This window comes from Colletes latitarsis, chromosome 14 (genome assembly GCF_051014445.1).
Source record: "Colletes latitarsis isolate SP2378_abdomen chromosome 14, iyColLati1, whole genome shotgun sequence".
NCBI classification, from domain to species: Eukaryota; Metazoa; Arthropoda; class Insecta; order Hymenoptera; family Colletidae; genus Colletes; species Colletes latitarsis.
This window is the reverse complement of record NC_135147.1, coordinates 26,895,000-26,921,127: the sequence shown is the minus strand read 5'-3', so window position 1 is coordinate 26,921,127 and position 26,128 is coordinate 26,895,000. Positions and strand designations below refer to the sequence as shown.

Genomic DNA, 26,128 nt, shown 5'->3' with positions numbered 1-26,128 from the left:
AGAATCCTCTATTAAAATTTTTCCCAGGAGTGGCCGGACACCCTGTATACGCTGAATGTACCAATCGAAACAGCTCAGAAGTTGCAATATCGTCTCGTTAACTATTATAGCGTTTACTGCCACGCCTTTTTTCAATGTCCAGACACGACGGCCACCGGTGACCACCATGACTTATTGATATCTTAATCCTCTCAGAAGAGATATTTAACTCTTGACATTTTCTACTACTTTCTACAAATTCTTATCAACAACATCGATAAACGATAGTATCAAGTAAGCCAATCAATGATAGAATTCCGAATTGGCCCCCCTGCTATCAGAAGTGCGACTAATTCAAATGGAATTCCCCTAATCCTCGATCTGATATCGATTCAAAATAAAAAAAATAACAAAATTCCAAAGATAAGATTTTGCATAACGAACCATCGGAATCGAGTCCCTCGCTTCTCAATTTCTACTTTCCTCGCACAGCACCGAAACCTTCGAAACTTGCAATAACGAAATGCAGACGATCTACACTGCCAAAGGCTTTTAAAGGGCCTCGATAGGACACAGCCTATCGCGTATCGATAAGCTTAATAGGGTTATCTTATCGCGATAAAAAGGGGTCCTCCAAACGAAAGCCAAAGTCAAGTACGATCGCCAAATGGAAATTTCGAATCCACAAAAATCGCCTCCATTCTAAAGATCAAAGTCAGCGTCGAATATTTTGGCCGCTCGAGACTACTTTTCTAAGGTCATAACTGACATCTTACCTTCTTTCTCAAGGTTGTATTCTATCGTAGCAATTGCATGTATAATGCAATTCAATTGTTATCCAAATGAAAAACACCCACTTCTGTGGTCTCATATGATGGAGTTAGGATACGTGCTCGATGGCCTCGAGCAGCCAAAACATTTGGCGCTCGTATCACGCGTGAAAACAAGCACGTTCGTTCCTTCGTTAATTCAAGGGGGAACGCGTTGAATCAAGGGCCCCGTCTCGCGCCATTCAAGCTCTTTCATTCGACTCTGACCCAGCTTTTTCGCTGGAGCAAAGGTCGCCGGTTGGTAATGGAGGTCAACTGGAGATCGTTAGCCAAGTTTCTTGCTCGAGAAAATTCGTTTTACTTTGTTAACGTCGTTGGGAACCGACGGAGGAAAAAGTTCTGCGGCTACTGTTCTCTACCCCCGAGCTATGGAACCTAAATGATTTCGAGGAAGAATCTTGATTATAGGAGGAGGAGGGGGTGTGCAAGTTTTGTAAAGTAATTTGGGGCAAGTGAGTCCGTGCGATTTCTGCACGTGTTTGAAATCTTCGCGCGGTAAATGAAATCTATCGACTTTGCACCCCTTTTTAGGAACTTGTGGCGCTGCTAGTGGACTCATCAGTAAGGGTCACTACAGACCCTGCCTCAGACGACTGGGATATTGATTTGAAAAATTTTATTGGGAGATTCTAGAGGCAAAAATAAGACGAAAATCAAGAATACCAATTTGTTGATGGTGGCTTCGTTAAGAAGTTATTAACGTTTAAAGTTCAGAAAGTTCTGAATTTTTTTCTCGAAAACGCGCAAGATTTCGGGGGTATGTCTATTCACCAAAAATGATTCTAATTGACCCCTTCAACTAGAAATAATTTTTTTAGGACGATTCGAAACTTTTCAATTTTCTTGAAAAATTTGTCTAACTATTCGAATTTTTTTCTCGAAAACGCGTTGGATTTCGGGGGTATGTCTATTCACCAAAAATGATTGCAATTGATCCCTGCATCTAAAAATAATTTTTTTACAATGATTTGAAATTATTTTTTTTCGTCGAAAAAAGGCACCTAATTAGATTTTCGGTGAGGAATTTTTTTCTCGAAAATGCGTAGGATTTCGGGGGTATGTCTATTCACCAAAAATGATTGTAATTGACCCCTGCAACTGAAAATAATTTTTTCAGAACGATTTGAAATTCTTGAATTTAATTGTTAATAACTTTTTAACGAAGCCTTATTCAAGCAATTGGTATTCTTGATTTTCGTTTTATTTTGGCCTCTAGAATCCTCTATTAAAATTTTTCCCAGGGGCGAACACCCTGTATATAGTAACCGAGGGGTCGGTCGAGCACTTGTGAGAGCGCGACCCCTCTGGTGGCGTCGCCACAGACTAATTAATTAATTCATTTTTAAATCTATTTCAATGGACTCTCTGGATTATTAAATTGACGATCAAAGGATCGAGACGGGATCGTAATAATCATTTTATAATAAAGGCTCGACGATGCGAAAGATGAGCCATAACGAGGCGGCAAAAGGGTCGACGTGAAAGCGGGAAGGAAAGGGACGAAACGGAGCGCGGAAAGTCGATCGGGGCGGATGCAATTAACAAAATACAGTGGGACGAATAGAGCGTGCTGAACCACCCCCAAAGCGGAGAAACTCACGCCTGTTAATGAGGCCACGTGTACAGACAATGCCGAACCTCGATATACGGGGTGGTAAACGCGTTTAAAACCCTCCTAAAATGAATCTGTAAACACTGGTTTTGCGAGAACACATCGTCCGAATAACAATCTCTTATTTCAAATATAAATTGAATTAAAAATCGTTTGATCTGCACATATTTTCAGCATTAATTTATTCTACTTCTCATTTGTCTCGAATGGCAAGGGATCAGAAGCAAGATAATATGAAACGTTATGAAATTAACGAAGCGCCTAACTGTAACTAATATATCCGATAAGCCCATTTAAGTTGCTTTATAAACACAATTCCTGCATTCATACTGGAAAGTATGTCGCGATTAAAATAATACAGATCCGCAACGTGTAATCTCGTTCTTTTGATGAAAGAATCCATCAGCATCCCTGGGAAACGCTGATTTGTTATAACACCCGTCAATTAAAAGTTACGAGAACTACGCAACGAAAATGTCTGCCGTGATTAGTTTCATAAAAATCGGAGATTATTAATTGGACGATATTACTCGTTAGCGAAACTCAGTTTAGACGTGAAATCGCATTATTTAGAAGAGATTGTATTGTGAGGAGAAAGAAAGATCGAGCCAGAGATAAAAAAAAATAAAAAGATGTGGTACCGCGAGTTAGGTGAACGTGAATGCGTTCGGTATCGAGTAATTTTCGCTTCAGACTATGTCTGACCTAATACCATTTCTAGAACTTGTCCTTCCTTCTCCCAGCCATATATTTTACAATTCATATTACAAGTACATGTGTGTACTTCGTACAATTCATATACAACATATGTATATAAAAATATTGCGTGTGAAATTTCCTTTTAAATAATGAATCTGTGTATTGCTATAGCAGGGCAGATACTAGCGAGTATTTTATCAAATCCTAATGAAGCTATCCGCAATGCAGACGAGACGTCAGTACCCTAACACTGTTGAACGCGAGATATACAGGGTGCTCGATCAACCCTGGGAAAAATTTTAATGGGGGACTCTAGAGGCCAAAATAAAACGAAAATCAAGAATACCAATTTGTTGATGGAGGCTTCGTTAAAAAGTTATTAACAATTAAATTCAAGAATTTCAAATCGTTTTGGAAAAATTATTTTCGGTTGCAGGGGTCAATTACAATCATTATTGGTCAATAGACATACCTTCGAAATCCTACGCGTTTTCGAGATAAAAATTCGAATAGTTGGACAAATTTTTCGACAAAATTAAAAAATTTCAAATCGTTCTAAAAAAATTATTTTTGATTGCAGGAACCAATTATAATCATTTTCGGTCAATAGACATACCCTCGAAATCCTACGCGTTTTCGAGAAAATAATTCGAATAGTTGGACAAATTTTTCGACAAAATTAAAAATTTCAAATCGTTCTAAAAAAATTATTTTTAGTTGCGGGGGTCAATTGTAATCATTTTTGGTCAATAGACCTACCCCTGAAATCCTACCCGCTTTCCAGAAAAAAATTCGAATAGTTGTGAAACTTTTCGACAAAATTAAAAAATATCAAATCGTTCTAAAAAAATTATTTTTAGTTGCGGGGGTCAATTGCAATCATTTTTGGTCAATAGACCTACCCCTGAAATCCTACCCGCTTTCCAGAAAAAAATTCGAATAGGTGTGAAACTTTTCGACAAAATTAAAAAATTTCAAATCGTTCTAAAAAAATTATTTTTAGTTGCGGGGGTCAATTGCAATCATTTTTGGTCAATAGACCTACCCCTGAAATTCTACCCGCTTTCCAGAAAAAAATTCGAATAGGTGTGAAACTTTTCGATAAAATTAAAAAATTTCAAATCGTTCTAAAAAAATTATTTTTGATTGCAGGAACCAATTATAATCATTTTCGGTCAATAGACATACCTTCGAAATCCTACGCGTTTTCGAGAAAAAAATTCGAATAGTTGGACAAATTCTTCGATAAAATTAAAAAATTTCAAATCGTTCTAAAAAAATTATTTTTAGTTGCGGGGGTCAATTGCAATCATTTTTGGTGAATAGACATACCCCCGAAATCTTACCCAGTTTCGAGAAAAAAATTCAGTACTGGCGAAACTTTTCACGTTAATAACTTTTTAACGAAGCCTCGATCAACAAATTGGTATTCTCGATTTTCGTTTTATTTTGGCCTCTAGAATCCCCTATTAAAATTTTTCCCAAGACCGAATACCCTGTATGTATACCCAGACGTTTCGGATTACATTAATAAAGACTATGGCCTCTCTTTACCTCGTACCATTCGATGTCAAGGCCTTTTTATAATCTTTCGCGGATGGAAGTCGACAGTCGTTGCCTAGACGCTTTCGCCATCTTAAATCAATAGTAACAGAACGCGCCAAGTATTATCGCATGCTCGATTGCATGGAATTAGAAGTTTACAGCACGAGACACGCCTCGACTAGAAATATCTCTCGAATCACCGTAGAAAATGAATATTCAGAAATGTGTTCGAGCGACGCGTACCACCCTGTATATACGGTCGGGCGTAATACATCTCGAGCGTCGGGTTGTCGGGTCCCTCCTGGCAAGAGTATCGCAGTCGCTTACGTTTCGTATTTAGATCTGCGTTTAACCCAGAAGCAAACACGAGCCGACAGAAAAAAAAAAGCTCAACTCGTACAAGCCGCCGCGAATCGAGCCAGCTGGAAACGAGCGTTCTTAGCAGATTTCTACGTCGACTCGTTCGGTCCAGATTTCGTCCTCGAAGAAGCCTTTTTTTTCAAGCGTTCGAACCAGTGGTTTTCAAACACTTGCAAGAAATTACGACTTGAAATATTAAAAACCGAATTAGAGAAATATTTCGACCATAACCTCTTCGAATCGAGCTGGATCGAGAACGGCGACACGTGGAACGGCCGTCGGATGTTAAATTAAGTCGTACGACGGAAACGTTGACGACAATAAGCGTTAAACGGATTATTGCATTATGCACGGGGCGCATAAAAGCGATGGCGGCGTAGAAGTTCGTGCAGGAAGCCTTTTATGCAATTTCGTGGCTGGAAAACGAAACCAAATAAGGTAGACACGGCGCGTGTAACGCGAAAACGACGAACGTGTAACGCGACCGACCCTGTTGCGTGATCCCTTTATTCTGTCCCAGCTTCTCTAATGAACTGTCGACACTGAACAAGCCTTTCGACCCCTTTCTTCCTTGGTCAGAGAAGTTGCGCGCGCATCGTCTCTAGTTTCAGAACGTGTGTAACTGCACAACCGTGCACAACACGAGGCGTAACAGTTTCTCGTAGACACGTACCACCGACTCTTGAAACATACGGTTTTGGGATCGTACGATGCACGAAATTAACATTTTTATGGAACTATAAAATAAATTGATGAGAAATACATTCGCTCGCACGGTGCTCGTGCACAACAATCGATTATTCTTCTCCACTCACGTAACTTCCTCGTCTTACAAGAGAGAAATAAAATTTCAGTTTTCTTTGAAAATTAGCGTTACGTAAAATTCGGTTGCGCAAACCCGCGGTATAATAACTCCTACGTTCGATAATCGTACGTACTAATTGTAAGACAAATTATTTGTCGGTGAGTCACAACGTGGATGAGTTTCTATTTCACAATTGGCGGCCGATTTAAAGAAAATTAAATAGTATAGATTTGAAAAATTACTTGCAATCGAATCCGTACGTTCGGGAATTTGTCGATTTTCAACGTAACCGGTTCGTGTATTCAAATATAAATCGCAGAAACGCAAAGTTCAAGCTACGGTATTATAATACATTTTTTCGCATGAGTAGATTCGAATTCTATCGGTGACGCGAGGATTCGAGAGTTCTACTTAAAACTTGGACACGGTCCAACTCTCAACACCGATACGGGATTCCACTTGTGGCTGAATTCAAGTTCTACACAGGACTCTTTCGAGTTTCGGTCATGGCTAATTTCCAACTAAAATTTGGGGATGCACGGAATTAACCGATCTCAATTGACATACGGATCGATAAACACAGTTCTAAAATAGTTTATTCCATGACTAAAATTTTCAATGTATAATTTATATTTCAACACTTTCACAGTCCGTGATCCGTATACGGGTCACAGCGTCGCGTTATTAGATACGCCTCTGTGAGCCCGGACAGTGAACGCGTTAAATTTATTTTATTTTATTTAACGATAATTGTTATATCCACGTTAAAACAAATTACTCCTGGGAAAAATTTTAATGGGGAATTCTAGAGGCCAAAATAAGACGAAAATCAAGAATACCAATTTGTCGATGGAGGCTTCGTTAAAAAGTTATTAACAATTAAATTCAAAAATTTCAAATCGTTCTGGAAAAATTATTTTCAGTTACAGGGGTATATTACAATCATTTTTGGTCAATAAGCATACCCTCAAAATCCTACGCATTTCTGAGAAAAAATTCGAGTAGGTAGACAAATTTTTCAAGAAAATTGAAAAGTTTCAAATCGTCCTAAAAAAATTATTTTTAGTCGAAGGGATCAATTACAATCATTTTTGGTGAACAGACATACCCCCGAAATCCTACGCATTTTCGAGAAAAAAATTCGAGCAGGTAGACAAATTTTTCAAGAAAATTGAAAAGTTTCAAATCGTCCTAAAAAAATTATTTTTAGTCGAAGGGATCAATTACAATCATTTTTGGTGAATAGACATACCCCCGAAATCCTGCGCATTTTCGAGAAAAAAATTCCATCAACAAATTGCTATTCTTGATTTTCGTCGTATTGTGGCCTCTAGAATCCTCCATTAAAATTTTTCCCAAAGATGGCCGAACACCCTATAACCTATACAGAACGATTAAAAGTTTCAAACCTCGTTTTAATCGTACCGAAGTTCGCGACTGACTAATGAACCCGAAAAGGAAACGCGCGAGTGTTTCTGGAATTTCAGGAAAACGAATATCCCTCGTTCGCGTCACGGTCATTCATCGAGTTCTCAGCTTTCCCGCCATTAACGTCAAAGAACAATAACTCCGGCGCCGACGGAGAGGAGCAAAGTGACCCAGTGAGTCAACGATCCCCGGTGTGCGCGATGATGCGAACCGGTTGCATCATCAGTCGACGAAAGTTCGGACGACGGCGAAGACGTGACCAAAAAAGGCAACAACGAGTCTGGAGGTCGTGCAACGAACGAGACGCGTTGCAATGGCCCGAAGTTATCGCTGGTCGAATTCTCACTGGGCGACCAATGCCTGCCAAAAGAGACAAATCGCGGCAACGAGAAAGGGAAAGCAGTTGAGCAGAGTTCGATAAGTCATGGATACTTTATTTTATGGATGGTCGTGAACTAACGAGGGGAGTGCAAGACGCTCGCTGATTTTATTGAAATTCTGTATACTGGTAAATTTCAACACCTGGAGGCGAACGATTCGAGCGAAGAAAAATAAAGAGACGTTCAAAAAATTTATCGAGAGACGTGATTTATCACATCTCAGTGGCACTGGGGCACTGGTGGTTCTAGTGACGGTCTTGGATGAAGTGATATTCAAGCGAACTTAAAGAAACAAACGTGACCCTACGGTTATTTCCTAGGGGGCGCGCCACTCGTAGCCAAAGCATTCCGTGCACGCACGGAACGTTCACCGAGGTTATTCAACATCGAATGATTAAATATGTATTATAATGTAATAAAGCACAATATCTATAATTCACGTGTAAACAGAACCGAGAAAAAAGATTGCTCGAATAACCAATGAAAGCTAATGTACAAACGGATCTAAAATACGTACTCTGGATTAACCTCCACCGTAACTAAGGAACGTTAGCAACTCGCGTTAGTCTGAAATTTACGACTTAATCGTAGGTGTGCGAAACACGAAACTCTGTTAGAGCAATAAACCACATTAGGGTTAAGTAAGGAACAACGGTCTAGGGGGATCGGTGACCTGTGCAGCGAAGTTTCGTGGCGAAATCAAAGCCATCTGCCAGAGTCTGGTCGTATTACGCTTTCAGCGCCGTTTACATTAAGCTCATGGACACTCGAGATAGTCTCGAGTAGCTTTTTCGGTCGCCACGGAACTATCCAGCGATCAAGGAACATATGGGTGCCCCTCGACCAGCAACGAAACCACTTCTCTCGCCTCTTTTGTTCCAAGTCTGCTATGAGATCCCCGTCAACGCCCATTTTGTTGTCGAATCGAACGAGTTTTTAATCGATCGACGCTTTTACCATCCCGACACAATTCCCATGGAAACTCTTACCAAGGAATCGATCTTACCATACGATTATAGAAATGGGATAATGGGAACTAATTGATAATTAATTATTCTCGGACGCTTTATAATGAATATACAGGGTGTCCGGCCATCGTGGGAAAAATTATAATGGGGGATTCTAGAGGCCAAAATAGGACGAAAATCAAGAATACTAATTTGTTGATGGAGGCTTCGTTAAAAAGTTATTAACGTTTAAAATTCCACCGGTTCTGAATTTTTTTCTCGAAAATGCGCAGGATTTCGGGGGTATGTCTATTCACCAAAAACGATTGTAATTGACCCCCGCAACTGAAAATAATTTTTCCAAAACGATTTGAAATTTTTCAATTTTCTTCAAAAATTTGTCTACCTACTCGAATTTTTTTCTCGAAAACGCGTAGGATTTCGGGGGTATGTCTATTCACCAAAAACGATTGTAATTGACCCCCGCAACTGAAAATAATTTTTCCAAAACGATTTGAAATTTTTCAATTTTCTTCAAAAATTTGTCTACCTACTCGAATTTTTTTCTCGAAAACGCGTAGGATTTCGGGGGTATGTCTATTCACCAAAAATGATTGTAATTGACCCCCGCAACCGAAAATAATTTTTCCAGAACGATTTGCAACTTTTTTTTTCGTCGAAAAATTTAGGCGCCAAATTAGATTTTCGGTTAGGAATTTTTTTCTCGAAAGTGCGTAGGATTTCGGGGGTATGTGTAATGACCAAAAATGATTGTAATTACCCACTGTAACTAAATATAATTTTTTTAGTATGATTTTAAATTTTTTAATTTCGTCTAAAATTTTCAGTACCTTCTCGATTTTTTTTCTCGAAAGTGGATAGGATTTCGTTGGTATGTGTAATGACCAAAAATGATTGTAAATGACCCCCGCATCCGAAAATAATTTTTCCCGAACGATTTGAAATTCTTGAATTTAATTGTTAATAACTTTTTAACGAAGCCTCCATCAACAAATTGGTATTCTTGATTTTCGTCTTATTTTGGCCTCCAGAATCCCTCGTTAAAATTTTTCCCACGGGTGGCCGAACACTCTGTATAGCTTTCTAAGCTGCTGGATGAAAAGTGTCATGAATGGAATGGTAGATGACAAGGGAAGCCCTACCCGACGTTTAAGAACGTCGACTATAAGCTTTGCTTCGTATCGTGTGGCAATTTATTGCCTTCGTTGATGCAGCAACGTTGCATGCAGCAATTTGAAAGAACACGTGATAGTTGCTATGATGCATTGAATAAGATTACGTAGCTTATAAGGTAAATTGAAACGTTGGTTGATTCGAGGCGCCGGAAAATATATTTTCGATTCCAATACAATTATCGCGACTGCGACGCCGATGCAAGGCGACTCGATGCGTGGCGTTCTTTGCATACCGACTGCGCCGCATTGCTGTACAAATATTATGGCGTGGCCGCAGATGGCCCGGGCTCAAAAGGAACAAAATTCTTCGTCGCAGTCCACGCGTCGAAGGTTAACGCTTTCGTGGCTCAAAATAAGCGAGTTTAAAATTCCTTTTTCTTTGTAATCTCTGCGATACATTAAACTAAACTCTGTATACTCTGTAAACTCTGCCAACGATGCATTAAACTAAACTCTGTATACAACCTTTTGATGTATTCCCATAACACAGTGGTGGCCAAACTTTGTCAAAGTAAAAACTATAAGGCTGAGTCTTTTATCTTACACATTGTAACATTTTTCTTACTTTTGTCGATGCGAAATAATCTGCCAGTTTAGCCACCATTGCTACCAATATCTAACCTATTGTAGAATCAAACAAGAATATAGGAAGCTGTATAACCTCGAACATCCTAAACAATCGATGAATTCTTTCGTGTTGGAATGGAATTCTTCGTATCGAAACGTACATCTTGTACGTTTGCACTTTGAGACGTCTAACAGCCTGACCTACGGCACTGAAAATCTATTCTTAACCTTCGCAGGACCACAGACGAGGTATATACGAGTAGACCTTACACCTTATGGACTTTCGTAGCCCAATCTGACTGCCATACCGACCGGAAAATTTTTCGGAGAAAAAAATTTTTCAAATCATTCTAAAAAAATTATTTTCAGTTGCAGGGGTGTATTACAATCATTTTTGATCAACAGACATACCTTCGAAATCCTACGCATTTCCGAGAAAAAAATTCAAGTAGATTCCTAAATTTTTCGGCGAAATTGAAAAGTTTCAAATTGTTCTAAAAAAATTATTTTCAGTTGCAGGGGTCAATTACAATCATTTTTGGTCAACAGACATACTTTCGAATTTCTACGCATTTCCGAGAAAAAAATTCCTTACCGAAAATAAAATGTGAGGTTAGTGATGTTTCCAAACGGATTGGAGGGTTTTAATGTATCGTGACATTTAAAAAAGTTATTTATAAGGGTGATTCGTGGTAAATAAAAGGTTAAGAACCGCTGCTTGAACGCCTGTGTATTTCGCGTGCATGCTACGTGAGTCCCACAATTAATACCCCGATCGTGCGAATTGAATGCGTCGCAGACGAACCGCGCTAACGTTTCTGTTCCACGCGTTCGATGACTCAATGACTGTCGCATGGTGGGGCGCCCCCCCGGGGGAACTGAATCGTGTGGGGTTCACCGAGGGCGAGTGTGCACGTCTCGCCACGTGTGCGCTGCTATCCGTATAAATCTACTCGCAATAACCCTGCTGTTCTCTTCGTATTTACTCGGCGTTTTATGCTCCGCTCGGATCAACGCGAACCGCCTGTAATGCTTGGGTACTTGGGGAGAGAAAAAGAACATGCAGCACGTGTATAGTTATAACGATCGGTTCGTTAATGTATAATCGAGCCGAGAAATCGAACAGAGGAAAAGAATCGATTTTTCACGCGAGAGGAATTTCGACTTCGGGCTGATTTGCACACTGGTCGATGTGTAAATCAGCAAGCGTTAAAAGCGGAATGTTTTGATCGCGAGAGTCGAGCGAAACACTGTTTCGTAGACTTTTTTAAAAGCCAAACCGTCAGCTTTATTTATTTTTGTCCGCTCGACGTTTCTGCGTTTCGCTTACTCAAACGGACGCAGTATTTTGGGACATTCTTGGTCTTAAATACCTTACAGACATAATCGTGACGTCCTATTTAGAAATGAAATTATAATTTCTGTAAATGTTTTAAAGCCATAGGAACGATTGTTAAATAAACGAAGAGTTTTATTGGAGGACATAAATACGACCTTGACAGAGCCCGAGGGGGTCGAGGAATATTAATAACTAATAAATATACATCGATAAACGACGGTTTTAGATGCGTTAATAAAAACATTCCCCACGGATCGAAAGGTCCCATTGGCGATCACCCTCGTATAATTAACTTTCGGGTTCGTTAACGCGGAAGGAACCGCGATATTATTAGCGGACGTTGTGGTCTCCTATCAGGCCGCGATAAAAATGCCCGGTCTCCACGTGTCGCGACTTAAAAACAGCAAATCTTTGGCACCGCACCCCGAACGGACCTCCTCCGAGTTATTTGCAGCCTGCCTAAGCGTCGTTGAGGAACACCGTGTGTCTCTGATCGTGACACCAACGTAATGACACGCGACCGAGTTCTCCGATCTCGAGCGTCGAAACATGCAGTTCTCAACTAATTCTCAACACTGACTACCACGTCACCTATGGGCGACAGAACGTACTATTAGGATAGAAAAATTAATTCTCAAGTTAAGATGTCGAGGGAAATAACTGAAACAAAAATGTTAGGTTATGTAGCTTAGAATGGTCTGAAATCAAAATCTCACTTTTGCAGAATATTATACGGTTTTGATCTAACGTTAAGACGTTGTTAATTTTAACAAGGTTGCAAAAAATAAGTACCGAAACAAATTTTGGGTTATGTAGCTTACAATGGTCTGAAATCAAAATCTCACTTTTGCAGAATATTATACGGTTTTGATCTGACGTTAATTTTAAGAAGGTTGCAAAAAATAAGTACTGAAATTTTAGGTTATGTAGCTTACAATGGTCTGAAATCAAAATCTCACTTTTGCAGAATATTATACGGTTTTGATCTGACGTTAATTTTAAGAAGGTTGCAAAAAATAAGTGCTGAAACAAATGTTAGGTTATGTAGCTTAAAATGGTGTAAAATCAAAATTTTACTTGTTAATGGATCCTAATTCGTTAATGAACGAATCTGAATTCTGGTGTTAAGACGTGCGCCTCGAAGGTGGGCGAAGCGAACCGTCACCGATCGTCTATTTCAACTGGCCACGTGGGTGATGAATAAGAGACGCTGGCCCAGCGAGGGAACCTAACCTCACCCAACCGAGCCAAAAGCCCGGTAAATGGCCTCTGCAGAATGCAGAGTGGCCAGCGGAGTCGCGTTTCTTCGTTTGACGAAGCGATCTCTCCCTTCTGAAAGCGCGACCACGGTCCTCGCTCTCGGATTAGGCTTCCTCTCTCGCTCGTCCGGCTCGCGGATATATTTACCATCCCGTTCAAATCATTCTCCGCGGCCTGACCTGACCGCAGACTCTCGCTGGATTCGCGAGCCCCCGAATCGCGCCCCCTGTCGGCCGTTCTGCGGATCTGATCCATCAGGGACAGTGTTTCTCAAACTTTTCTGACCATGGTCCAGCTTGAACGAACCACGTGACTCGCGAGAAAACTTCCAACGCAGACAGTCGCTCCCCTTTACGATTTAAAAATTTTTACCATCCTGTACTACCGTTTATGTGGGGGACGGCCATAAAGGCTGATTCATACCGTACGACTGGCAACTGTTCGAAGGTATTCGCAGCAACTGTCTGTCACCGTTCGGTCTGGCAATCTCTTCGAAGAATGTCTTAATAGATGGCTGACGGGCAGTGTAAATCAGCCATAATGCGACGTCAATCAGTTTCCAGTCCTGCAGGACCTATTACTGAGCTGAAAGAGATAGAGCATGAGCGATGGGTTCCCACAGCTGTGGAGCTTAGACTAGACAGCATCGTTCTACTTGTTTTTAGTATAATGCATTCTCTACCCGATGATTAACGAGGAACCGTTTACATCGACAGAGCTATTTTGTTATACGAACCACCCACCCCCCTTATGGAGATCATCGAAGTCATTGAAGACCAGATAAAACACGGAAGAAAGCTTTGTACCCTGAAACCTTTCCGGTAGGGTTTATTGTTAGAATTCTACCTGATAGGTAGAATCATCCTGTTTGTTCTTTATTCGAAGGTATTCGGTGTCGGGACGGATTCGATTGAATGAAACCGAGAAGAACAACTTTCGGGAGCATACGCGTTTCTCGCTGAAAGATTGGTGAATGCTCGTAGACAGGGGTGGAACATTTATTACAACACGCTCGATTTAACGCAACACACCACCGTTCGGAATGATGCCCTGCTGTTCCGTTCTACGGCTTGGTTATATTTACCGTCTCGTTAAAATCATTCTCCGCGGACCGACCGGAGGAAGAAACTGCACTCTCGTGGGCGGACCTAACTGCCAGCATCTTTCTGCACGCTCGTGCATGCAACCGACTCGCTTTACGAGAGTTTCTTAGATGGACACGGGTATCCGGCCGTTTCGATGCCACACTTGCAGAATTCCAGTCGATTCCGAGTTATTTACGCAAACACCCCCCGCGTCCACGTGTCCCGTAAACTTCCTCCCCCCGTTCGGCCACGAATAAATCCTCAATTCGTTTCACACAACTACCAGGAGCTGATTTACGAAACTAACTCTCGTATCGTAAGATAATAGAGATCGTGGTCGAGGAGAGTATATATACGAACGGAAGGGTTAGTCAGTGCTTGCGAGAGGGCGACCCCTCTGGTGGCGAGAACGGGAAGTGACGATGCAAGATCATTAAATCACGATACTTTTCTACAATTTTCTTCTATCTTTGTTGAGAAGAGAACTATAACCTGACCTGGTTACTAGAATCATTCTATATAGATAGAAGATACATAAACTGATAGGTTAGGTCCAAAGGTTTTCCAGCATCCACCTTATTATTCATTGCAAACTTTACACTGGATACAAAAAGAAATATGTAATTACATTTGCCACGATACGATTACGCGTAATCGCGCGATAATTGTTATTTTATTGCGGTGCAATCATAATCATAAATTTTCAAGCGTGTAATAACTGTCTAATTATCGTGTAATTACCACGCGGTTACAGTGTAATTACAGTGTGATCAGATGCGATCGTATCGTGGCAAGTGCATTCGGATTACGTTTTCCACAATTCTGTATTGGACAATACTTTAATAATTTCAAATGATCTTGTAAACTGGGTCAATTAGCAAACAAAAGATTAATTATACTTGTTAACGCGTACTCGGAGACCACCGTACTAGTACTTTTATTATAATTATAAGAATTTTATATTAAATCAATATTTAATATAATTAATTTATATTAAAAATATAAAAGAAAAAATTGTTAGAATTTCAATGTTCTCGAAGTACGCAATAAAGTTTGTAATTATCATTATACCAGGGCTGCTGGAAGATAATAGGTAGAAAATTCCGCGATATCAACGTCTTCTAGAGATCTAATTATTTCGAGCAGCATAACCGCTGTTCGGGTATTTAGATACAATTCGCGATACGAGTGCGCGAAATATAAAAGCCCGGGAACAACGTGCAATTAAAAATTCAATGCAGATGGCGCGGCGACGGAACAAAGGAAAGAGACACGCGCGTACATTCTATTCACACATACCATTCTCACAGTCGCTTTCTTCGATTATGCGTGCCCAGAAAGGACGAACCTCCGTCGCGAAAGTAAACTGCGTATCCACGGTCCGATCGTCCCATAAAGATATTTTATTGTGCTATCGTGAAAGCTCGGAGACGCTTCTTAATTGCACCTGTTCGCCGGGGAAGATTAAACGACTTCCATTGAGCGACAAGCGCGACTAATTGTCTTTCTTGGAACACACTTTGTCCGCGGGAATAACCTTTACGAAAATCGCGCGTATCCGAAGTTCTGAACCGTGATTTGGAAAGCTGCGATTACATTTCCGATTAAAACTAATTAACAATTGAATCAAACGAATGCCCCCTTCGATTTAGCATTTGTTTCCCACGCGCCAATGTAGAACGTCGCTAATAATAAAAAGATCGAACCTCGCTGATATCGCGAGACAATAGATAATTCAGAATCGACTATCGTCACGATACCGTACGATCGCGACTAAATTAATGGGCCATCTTGGATGCTTCCCGGTTAACTGTAAAGCTCGCAATGGCGCGAGAACGGTTCACACGAAAGAATCTATATTTTCGCGAAACGTCGAAACGCTTTTTTAAAACTGTATTCCACCAACGAAATTTATCGAATAAGATTTGCCAAACTACGGGCACGCTTTCTCTTACGGTCAACGATGGGAACAAGCCGCAGAAAATCGTCGAGGATAATACGAGCGGAAAGCACTTTGCATAATTTATAACCGCGGGGGAGGAACAGGGCGCGATACGTACGCTCGAGTCTTCGTATCTGACAATCAAGATCACTTGCAGGCCCTCGTTTAATAATTATTTCCATCGCTGGATGTATATATCCATTGTTTCGTTCTAAGCGGAGAACCGACTGCTTTTCACCGCCATTGTTTTCACAGCTACGCGTTTTTCACGTGCATTTTCTATACGCCCCATATAGTATTTCGCCTATCTCTGTCTTCCATTTACGGACGCACATCAATTGCGACGCATCGACGAGCCTCTCTTTTCGCGACTCTACTTTTTAACCTAACCTCTATAGAAGTCAGCAACGTTTACTAAATACTGCAGGGGGAATATAACTCGTGCCAGAAATTATTTGCATAACTAGTTTTGAAACGAACAAAGAGTTCGAAACATTTCGTTCGAACGATGGCCCTAACCTAACCCAGATTCGCTGGCGTCGAGTTTCGTGCAAAGCGTGCAGCCTACAGTTTAACCATTATGTCGTATCCATCATTGGATCAACTGCGTCCTAATCGACTCGAGTATCGTGTACGTTTAACGACGATGGAAAAAACGCAACACCCCAACTTCGGTTCGTGTTTTTACTCGAGCGTCCACTTAATGAGATGATTCTTAACAGCGTTCGAGGGTCACCGTGTCGACCGAGTGTGCTTTGTGCACATCTCGCAAACGTGCGCGCGCATTCGCAGAGACGACCCACGCCTGGAAGTCACGATACGCATCCCGACCCACACGATCAATTTACAATTCAATTTTCTTTTATTTTTATTTAACGAATAACGGATAAACTATTAGATATATTTTCCTCGCCTCTATCTAGATAGGAATTTTACGCGTCTAGCGACTGCAGTCGCTGTACTTCTACGCCCTTGGGAGTGGATATGAAAACGCGGGATTAGCCCCCACGCGACTGGACGGGGAACCATTCTCGTGTCTGCGTTCGGCGCTACCGCAGACGATATTAATAATATATCCCTTCGACAAACAACTTATCGAGCCCCCTCCAACCCCGAGCGAGGTTAGAGTGTCTTTTTACCGTCCAAAACCGCAAATGCGTCGTAACATCGCATAACAATGTATTCTTCTTGTCTCTTTAACGCCCGTGGTTTCGATTCGAATCGTTACGAATGTAATTTCACGTACTGATGAAATGTTTCAAATAAAATATTTTAAAGTTTCGTCTGGTGGTTTTTGGTTAAATCTCCCCCCTCTCCTTGTTTAGTTTTAGATAACAGAGATTCACGGGGAATGGTTTATCTGTTCGCCACGGAAATGATATCAGAAGTTGCATCGTGGCTGGAAAGGGGGAGACCCGGCCAGACGCGCACAGCCCGTAAATTATTCTCGTCCAGCGTAAACATTAAACAACCATCGTTCATACGTACGAGAACGGAAAAGAAAGAAAGTCCCACTTTTACCGTTACTCTTGCTCCTGTCGAAAAGCTTTTTATACGTGGACGACCGTTTGAAAACTGTTGCGTCAATATTCCCGCGGTTCGATTTAATTTCACGCGTCACGCAGCTTTTGTACTGCTGGCAAATTATTCGCCGTGTACATACGTAACAACGAAAGGAAAACAAAAACTATCGTGAAAATCAAAAAACGACAACGTTCGCCTTAAATGTCAATAAAGAAAGTCGATAGATAATTTTTCTTTTTTTTATCATGGGTGTCGCGGTTCGATAGGTTTACGTAATTTGGCTGATCTAGCGAAAACGAAATAAAACAAGCAACGAAACTTGGCACGGCTGAAAGTTGAGCCCAATTTGGGCATCCAACTTGCGTACTTTTTACCTCGTCTTGTATTTGCTCCACTTGCTCGACAATGCGAGGTGATTTACGCGGTTAAAATAAATTACGAGTCATTTTTTCGCGCTGCGCGCGGAATGCATTTTCAAAACAAAAGCATCAACAAAAAACGATTTCACGCGTTGCAATCGTATTTACGATACCTTCTAGAATCGTTGAAAAAAACACAAGATGTAATTACGTTGTCCTATTTAAAATACAGGCTTTAACCTCGAAACCTTATAGAAAAATACGGTGACTAATTATTTTTATGCATGATCTTTATCGTTCGGTACGGACGACCGTATTGCAACGCGAGATAATTAGGGATTTCGTACGGTCCAATGAAAGCGAGGTATGTCGTTATGTTCAACGGCCCCAAACTGCCGTCGAAATAAACGATATAATCTGCAAATAACTTCGCTTTCGTGGATTACGTAATGGTCATCCTTATGCCCTACTTGCGATACATTGCGAAACACGGGGAGGGGGTTTATGTAATAAACGGCGAAAAACATCGAGCATATTAAATATCCTACGGAACGATTACGATCGTGTATCAGCAGTTTATTGGAAATACTCTCACGCGAGTCTGCGTCTCGATATTACCGTTAACGAGTCCGATTACCAAATGTTTCATCGATCGGTTTCAAACAACTTCGTTTCACCCTTAACACTTTGACTGCCACGTCACCTATGAGTGACAGAATTTACTATTAGGATACTGGAAAAATTAATTCTCGAGTTAAGATATCGAGGGAGATAACTGAAACAAATTTTAGGTTATGTAGCTTACAAGGGCCTGAAATCAAAATCTTACATTTGCAGAATATTATACGATTTTGATCTGACATTAAGACGTTAATTGTAATAACGTTGCAAAAAATAAGTACTGAAATTTTAGGTTATGTAGCTTACAATGGTCTGAAATCGAAATCTTACTTTTGCAGAATATTATACTGACGATGAATATGTGAAATACATCTACGTAACTTTTCGAATGTTTCCCATATCGTGTCACCGATCGTAACAACATAACCTATAACAAGGTTACGCGAAGAGAAAAAATTTGGTACTACTAACGTTTCGACCTCGTTCGAAATCTACCGTCTAGATTAAGTCGTGTTCAAACGATTCTATCGCTGACGATTACACAAGCTTATCTACCCTTCCTGCAAACCAACTCGTCCTACTGTACAAACTTAGTCTAATGAATGGTCACCATAAAGATCATAGAATTATTGCGCGGGAAGACCAGCGTATCCTAACCTAACGCGACCGTGGGCAGAGATCTTCCCTTCCGGTAAATTTATGCTCAACCTTTCACTTACTATCTCTGACTTCACTCTGCCCTCGCGAAATAAATTTTATGCAGATTGTCTAATTTCTACAATTCGATCGAATAAACGTCGCGAATAAATTCCTATATATGGGATTCGTTGGTCGTTTATTATTTGAACAAAGTATATATCAATTTTTTAACGCGTGCAGAGCAATTATACGGGTTTCCGTGTTTTAATTAATCAATAACGGAAGCCTGGAAGTCCGTACTTTAATTAATTAACAACGACCGCTGTCACGTCGCTTGAAACGCTCTTAACCGAATGACACACGACGAATCCTTGGCGAAGGAATACTAAAAAATCATATTTTATTATGGTATCTAACCTAGACGGTATCGCGTTTTCACTTTCCGCTTTTCAGTTAAACGTTTATTAAGATAAAAAGTTTATCCCGTGTCGAACAAGTGCGGAGAGGTTAAAAACGGCTGAACTCGAGAAGACGAAAGGCAGTATAGCCGTTGGTCAAACGTAGGCGTATGCAGGGGTTAATTGACAAATCGATAATTCTCCGAACATCGGGCTAATCGGGTGAAAGACCCCTTCGCGGTGCTACGCAAAGCGCACGAAAGAAACCCTCGTTCGTCTCGGGCACGAAAATTTTCGACGAAAACAATTCCGTCGGTCTCTGGCAGAAAGCGTGACCGCGATATTATTTCTGATTCGCCTCATTGTGCTCTGGGGAGAGAGGAGTTCTGAAAAAAATTATCGCTACGCAACGAGAGCGGGAATGACATCTGTTGGTATCGGAGATGGGCAAACGCGTTCTTATCCGGATGAAAATGTCGATCGACGAATAAAATTTAGGATCTTAATCACGGAATATTATACTCTACGTCGTTTATTCGTTCGAATAAAATGTTGCCCCTCTCTGCGTTTCAGCTTCCGAGTGGTCTGCGCCAGACTCGGAACGATTTCCAAATAAAATACGTGGGAACGCCGAGCGGTCGGAAGTTGGCTATTTCTGTGTCGTTGCGATTCCGTTTCGAATTTCTGCCCTACGAACAATGTTTTTTTTCTGTTTACACTTTCATGACAGAGAAATCGAACTTGAAAATACGCTTGCACCAGGAAACGTGAATTCGACTGTTACTAGGTTGATAACACGATCGAAAACGAAACTCGTACGTCCGGATCGCTCAATCGTATTTGCATAGGTAGAGAAACACTCTCGATTAAGTACAAGCGAGAACTAATTACGGGAGGCTCGACACTCGATATCTTCCCGCTTGTTCTTATTGGGAGATAACATATATCCCAGGAAGGGGGTGCGACGCCACTGATTTTACGAATCGATCGTTCCATTCAGACGGACATCGAGGAACATCTTACCAACGAAAATCGGATACAACCGTGGAAGTTGTCGCGAATAAAGGGGAAACGAACTCGAATGCATCCCTTCGAATAACGGGGTACGAAATCGATAACCTATACGAGAAGGGCACTGCCTCTTACCTCGTACGCTACGTTGGATCCTCGTTGCCAGATGAAAGGATGAGTTTCTAATGTTCTGGTTGATACTTATCCGTCGGTTGCAAAGCGAACACGCATTTGTTCACGGGACGACGATGCGGTTTCGTTGAGGCGTGCCGGTTGAATTTTCGACGTGAATTTCACAACGAAGGAAATTCCTCTCGAAGAAACCGAACGATCGCCGGGGGAATGGAACGCGTGTTGTGTTGCTTTTTCGTTCGATAGAATCGCGTGTTTCACGGTGCAGGTTCGTTCAACGACTCACAGTTTCTGTCCGATCATGCTGCCTTGCACACAACTATCGCACCACTTTGAGAGCACTTCGCGGATCGACTGGCAACTAACATTCGTACGGACCACCGTTGCTTTGGTCGGAGAACGAGAGCAACACGAGCTCTCTCCAGCAACAGCCAGCGACAACTGGCGACGACAAGCAACGACCCCTATGCGCACCCTTCCGACGACTGGTAAACTAGACATTTGAAGGGACGATGGGACGGGTCGTATTGCGAAAAAAAAAAAGAATTCATAACGAATGCACTTGTTTTTAACATTCAGCCGTATATCCTAACAAAAATGATGCCCGTTTGTAAGATTTTTATTTCAGACGATCGATTACACAATATTAAACGAAAGTAAAATTTAATCGTTGGGTTAAAGGAAGAACGTTTCACGTATAATCTTTCATGCTGTGGGTTAACGTCATTAAAGCATTTTCCATGGCCTTCCTCTCAGTCTCGTTTCTCAGAGTGTACCACATTTTTTCTAATTTCTTTTGCTGGTATTTCTGGAAGATTTATGCGAACGTATTTAACAAACGTTCTACGATTACTGTTTGTAGGTTTGATTGTACGAGATTAAGAGATTTGCATACTTTGATAAAAAGGAAACAATGTTTCATCGTGGCCCCCACGTAGAGTATTTTAACAGACACTAAACGCCCTGCGATATCGTTCAATCGTGGAAGGGACTTTAATAAAAACTTGTGCGGACCGTGTCTGGTTTTCACCAACGCTATTCTCGTGTGAGCGTTGCAATACTTTGCTAAAAATTTGTTTAAAAATACTTGGAAAGATTCTTAAAAACGATCGTTACGACGCAATTGTTTACATTACCGTTAAACCCCGCTTTTATTGCAGCCACGCCGAAATCACCATACAATTTTTCTACTATTTGTTGAATAGCAATATGCAGGCTAGTGATTTTAAGCGGGAAAGGCTTATCAGACTTATCACCGAGTGTTATTTCGAACGCTATATACCTATGAGTATGTTTTACATTAATTAGACACATATTACGCGTAAGGTAATGCAATAAACGAGCAACCAACAATATTTCACATACAACCAATCTACACAATTTTACTCTATGAGAGATTATTTTATTACCTGTTCTTAAAGCGTACCATGTTTTAGGTTATGTGACGCGTAAAATGACGATGTTCTTGCAGAATCGACGCTCAAGAGTCGAATATGCGCCAATTACGTAAACGTCATTTCATGTGAATTAATAATGCACCACTGTTAAATTATACGCTTTATAGGATGTGATTCGGGAAACACCACCACGTGCGTTACTTTCGCTACTCGATACGCAAGGTTTAGTTAGGTTGTTACCAAATACAACCATTGCGCACGTGCGTATTTCAACATGCGAGCATATTTTCGATTCTACGTTCGAACAATAAGATTTTTAATTTTTCATTTCGATCGTGTCATCTAGTTCTCGATACCTTGCACATTTTCCTTCGAATAGCTAACGTAATCGTACGTGAAATGTTAAAAATTAACATTCGAACCGTTGAACGATCTGGTAAAAAATTATTTAAGGTAATGTATCCTGCATTTTTTATGTACGCGTACTTCCTTATACGGATTTACGTGTTTCCCGTCTTATATAATATCGTTGCACTTTATTTTCAGCATTAATCTCATTGATTAGATATTGCCATACAGCGTCTAACGTGAATATTTAAAGTCTTAAACGATTATTAATATAAAAGGATTTTATTGGTAATTATTATTTTCCACTACTTTTTTTTTTATATACGTACGACAAAATTAATAAAATTCTACATAGGGTCAAACTATTGCTCGTACTAGCCATATTTCTTAATGCCGTGTTATCTCAGGGTCATACGATATTAAAAAGTCTATGATTACAGTAAAGCTATATGTGATAACAGTTGTGTACACTTAATTTACAGCTCACAATGATTCTGTTCAAAGTGGAACATTTAGTTGGCTTCTCCTGACGAAAGATACGACCCTAGCTTGTTTAAAGGAGCCAGACATGGATTATTTTGTTGGTGTAGATGTAGGAACAGGGAGCGCTCGTGCTGCTTTAGTATCCTCTAAAGGAAAAATAGTAAAATTGGCAACTTGTCCGTTGGAGATCTTTCATCCTGCACCCAATTTCTATGAACAATCGTCCGATAATATTTGGAGTGCAGTTTGTCATGTAGTGAAGGTAGGAGTTAAAAAAACTTTATAAGTAAGGATAAATACAACTCTATTTGCAAGAGTATACAATATTTATCATCTACTTTATTTAAAGTCAGTTGTAGCTGATATCTCTGCAGAGAATGTGAAAGGTATTGGCTTTGATGCTACTTGTTCATTGGTAGCAGTGGATAAAACAGGATCACCAGTCACGGTGAGTCCCACAGGTAAGTGCAAGAAAGTATCGTAATATTAATTTGGCTTAGACAACGTGTATCCTCATTTAAATTCTTGTTACAGGAGAAGACAAGCAAAATGTTATATTGTGGATGGATCATAGGGCACAGGAGGAAGCTGATTTCATAAATGCACAAGGTCACGAAATGCTCCAAAATGTTGGTGGTAAGGTATCATTGGAAATGGAGACCCCCAAAATGCTATGGCTTAAAAAACATCTACCGTCGTCTTGGAATCGCGCGGCGTTACTTTTTGATCTGCCCGATTTCTTAACGTGGAAAGCAACAGGTTCCGAATCGAGGTGATAGACTGATTGTATTCTAACGAACAACGCGAATGATGTGATAAAACTGTCCGATCCGATTTCAGATCTCTGTGTTCTTTAGTATGTAAATGGAACTACAGTGCTGGTCCAGACGGTAACAACAAATGGAACGAGGAATTTTTTGATCAAATTCATTTGAAAGATCTGAAGAAAGATAACTGGCGGAAAATAGGTATTAATAGGTGGCGTGTGTTAGGACGGATATGAAAATATTACTTTAATAAAGAGAACTATTAATACGAAGGTAACGATGTGAGGACCCCCGGCGATCCAATTGATCAAGGATTGTCAGCAAAAGGTGCATCTGAATTGGGACTTTTGAAAGGAACAGCCGTGGGCACTTCTCTTATCGATGCACATGCCGGTGGACTTGGTATGATAGGTTGTTCTGTACCCGGCACATCGTGGAATTTACAAAACAGATTAGGTGAGAAATTCTTTTCTACCATTCTCTGTTATTACTAATTTTTTGATCGTGCAACATTTTAATTTCCAGCATTAATTTGTGGTACTTCAACCTGCCATATGATTGTCAATGAAAAGAAGCTTTTCGTCAATGGTATTTGGGGACCATACTTCAGTGCCATGATTCCAGGATTGTGGCTGAACGAAGGCGGACAAAGCGCGACCGGAAAGTTACTCGATCACATCATCGACACTCATCCAGCAACGCCAGGAATTTTGAAAACTTTAAGTGGCAATAAGTGAGTATATATCGATAAACGATACAACAAAACGTACTACCGGTTCATCTACCTATTGCTACGTTATTTTCTAGGCACATACAACAATACTTGTCCGAACTATTGCAAAAAATGGCAGATCAAAAAGGTTTGAAAAACGTCTCCTACTTGACGAAAGATATCCACGTTTGGCCCGACTTTCATGGGAATCGTTCCCCTTTGGCCGACCCGAGCCTTAAAGGAATGGTAATAATACAATATTTCTTTTATGCAACGTTTCATTTCCATACAGACTTTCATCGTTCGATATTATGTAGATATCAGGACTGTCTTTGTCGGTAGATCAAGAAAATCTCGCGTTACTCTATTTGGCAACAGTCCAAGCATTGACGGTACGAATGTTTATAATATTATTTTGACCAAAAAGTCGCTTCGAATCCGCGCGAACTGAATTTTTCATTTCCCAACAGTATGGTACAAAGCATATTTTGCAAACGTTAGAAGCTGCTGGCCATAAAGTGGAGGAACTATTAGTTTGCGGTGGCCTAAGCCAGAACCCGTTATTCATTCAAATACAAGCAGACGTGTTAGGTTTGCCTGTACTTTGCCCTATTGAAAGGGAATCGGTATTGATAGGAGCTGCAATTCTTGGATCATACGCGGCTGGAAAATTCAATACTATATACGACGCTATGAGAGCAATAGGAGGATCTGCAAATATCGTTAAACCTAAAAACGAGTGCTACAAGTAAGCAGATATACTAGACGAGAAACGTTTTTAATCGCTCTATGAATGCAAAGCACGTGTCACTTGTTTTGTTCAAGGTACCACCTCCAGAAATATCGAGTTTTTCGAAGTATGGTACAACACCAGAAAGATTACAGGAAAATTATGAACGAAGACTTTTCCTAACCGCCAACACAGCTGTTCCGTGTTTTACGAAGAATCTCACAATAAGAGACTAGTACAGAAAGAAACGCTACTTATACAGTTTTTTTATGAATTAAAAATCTATTTTATATATACGAAATCGATCGCGAAGAGATATTTTTGTTATGTATTTTATCTTTTTATCCTTGTTTGTTACAAATAAAGGTATACGCGAAACTAATCAGTGGAGTTTCTTGTCCCCCGAACGTAGGTGTACCAGAAACCGAATATATCAAAATGTAATGTGATTACGTTTGTCGCAATTCGATTACATACAAAAATTTTAATGGGGGATTCTAGAGGCCAAAATAAGACGAAAATCAAGAATACCAATTTCTTGATGGAGGCTTCCTTAAAAAGTTATTAACCTTCAAAGTTCCGCCCTTCCTGAATTTTTTTCTTGAAAATGCGCAAGATTTCGGGGGTATACTTATTCACCAAAAATGATTGTAATTAGCCCCTCCACCCCCAATAATTTTTCCAAAACGATTTGAAATTTTTTAATTTAATTGTTAACTTTTTAACGAAGCCTCCATCAAAAAATTGGTATTCTTGATTTTCGTCTTATTTTGGCCTCTAGAATCCCTCATTAAAATTTTTCCCACTCACACGACGATTAGGCAATTATTACACGCTTCAAACGTTTGCAACTGGACCATAATTAGACGGTAATTACTGTGTGATTACGTGTAATCGTGATAAATGCAATCAGATTACATTTTGTCTAACCCTGTTCCTGAGAATGTTCGACATATTCAGACACGGATTAAGGGGGAGGCTGAACTGTATTTAATAAAGTTATAAAATTATGAAAGTTGGAAAATCTTTCTTG

General features: G+C 40.3%; 3 protein-coding genes across 6 annotated transcripts in view; 1 reads left to right on the top strand and 2 right to left on the bottom strand.

The window, feature by feature from the left end:
* Corn (microtubule-binding protein cornetto) overlaps positions 1 to 26,128 on the bottom strand; it is a 44,804-nt gene that overhangs the window by 16,874 nt on the left and 1,802 nt on the right. Inside the window, exon 1 of one of the 4 annotated variants that reach the window (XM_076781496.1) lies at positions 20,662 to 21,096. The exons of 1 other annotated variant lie outside the window; for it this stretch is intronic. The gene's annotated coding sequence lies outside the window, so the exon portion shown is untranslated. Of the gene's footprint in view, positions 1 to 5,514; positions 5,524 to 12,764; positions 13,006 to 20,661; positions 21,097 to 26,128 lie in introns of those variants that run through there. 2 more of the 4 variants (XM_076781497.1, XM_076781499.1) reach the window with 2 other exon arrangements.
* On the bottom strand, positions 21,268 to 22,283 carry Pop5 (POP5 ribonuclease P/MRP subunit). Its single transcript, XM_076781576.1, has 4 exons — positions 22,068 to 22,283; positions 21,795 to 21,940; positions 21,554 to 21,723; positions 21,268 to 21,466 (listed from the first exon to the last, which is right to left on the bottom strand). The coding sequence occupies exons 1-4, from the start codon at positions 22,085 to 22,087 to the stop codon at positions 21,350 to 21,352; spliced, it is 453 nt and encodes a 150-aa protein (XP_076637691.1). The 5' UTR covers positions 22,088 to 22,283; the 3' UTR covers positions 21,268 to 21,349.
* On the top strand, positions 22,611 to 25,475 carry LOC143349895 (FGGY carbohydrate kinase domain-containing protein). Its single transcript, XM_076781531.1, has 11 exons — positions 22,611 to 22,691; positions 22,886 to 23,148; positions 23,236 to 23,347; positions 23,421 to 23,658; positions 23,727 to 23,854; positions 23,927 to 24,109; positions 24,179 to 24,386; positions 24,461 to 24,611; positions 24,683 to 24,757; positions 24,836 to 25,113; positions 25,191 to 25,475. Exons 2-11 carry the CDS (start codon positions 22,972 to 22,974, stop codon positions 25,276 to 25,278), a joined length of 1,638 nt encoding a protein of 545 aa, XP_076637646.1. The 5' UTR covers positions 22,611 to 22,691; positions 22,886 to 22,971; the 3' UTR covers positions 25,279 to 25,475.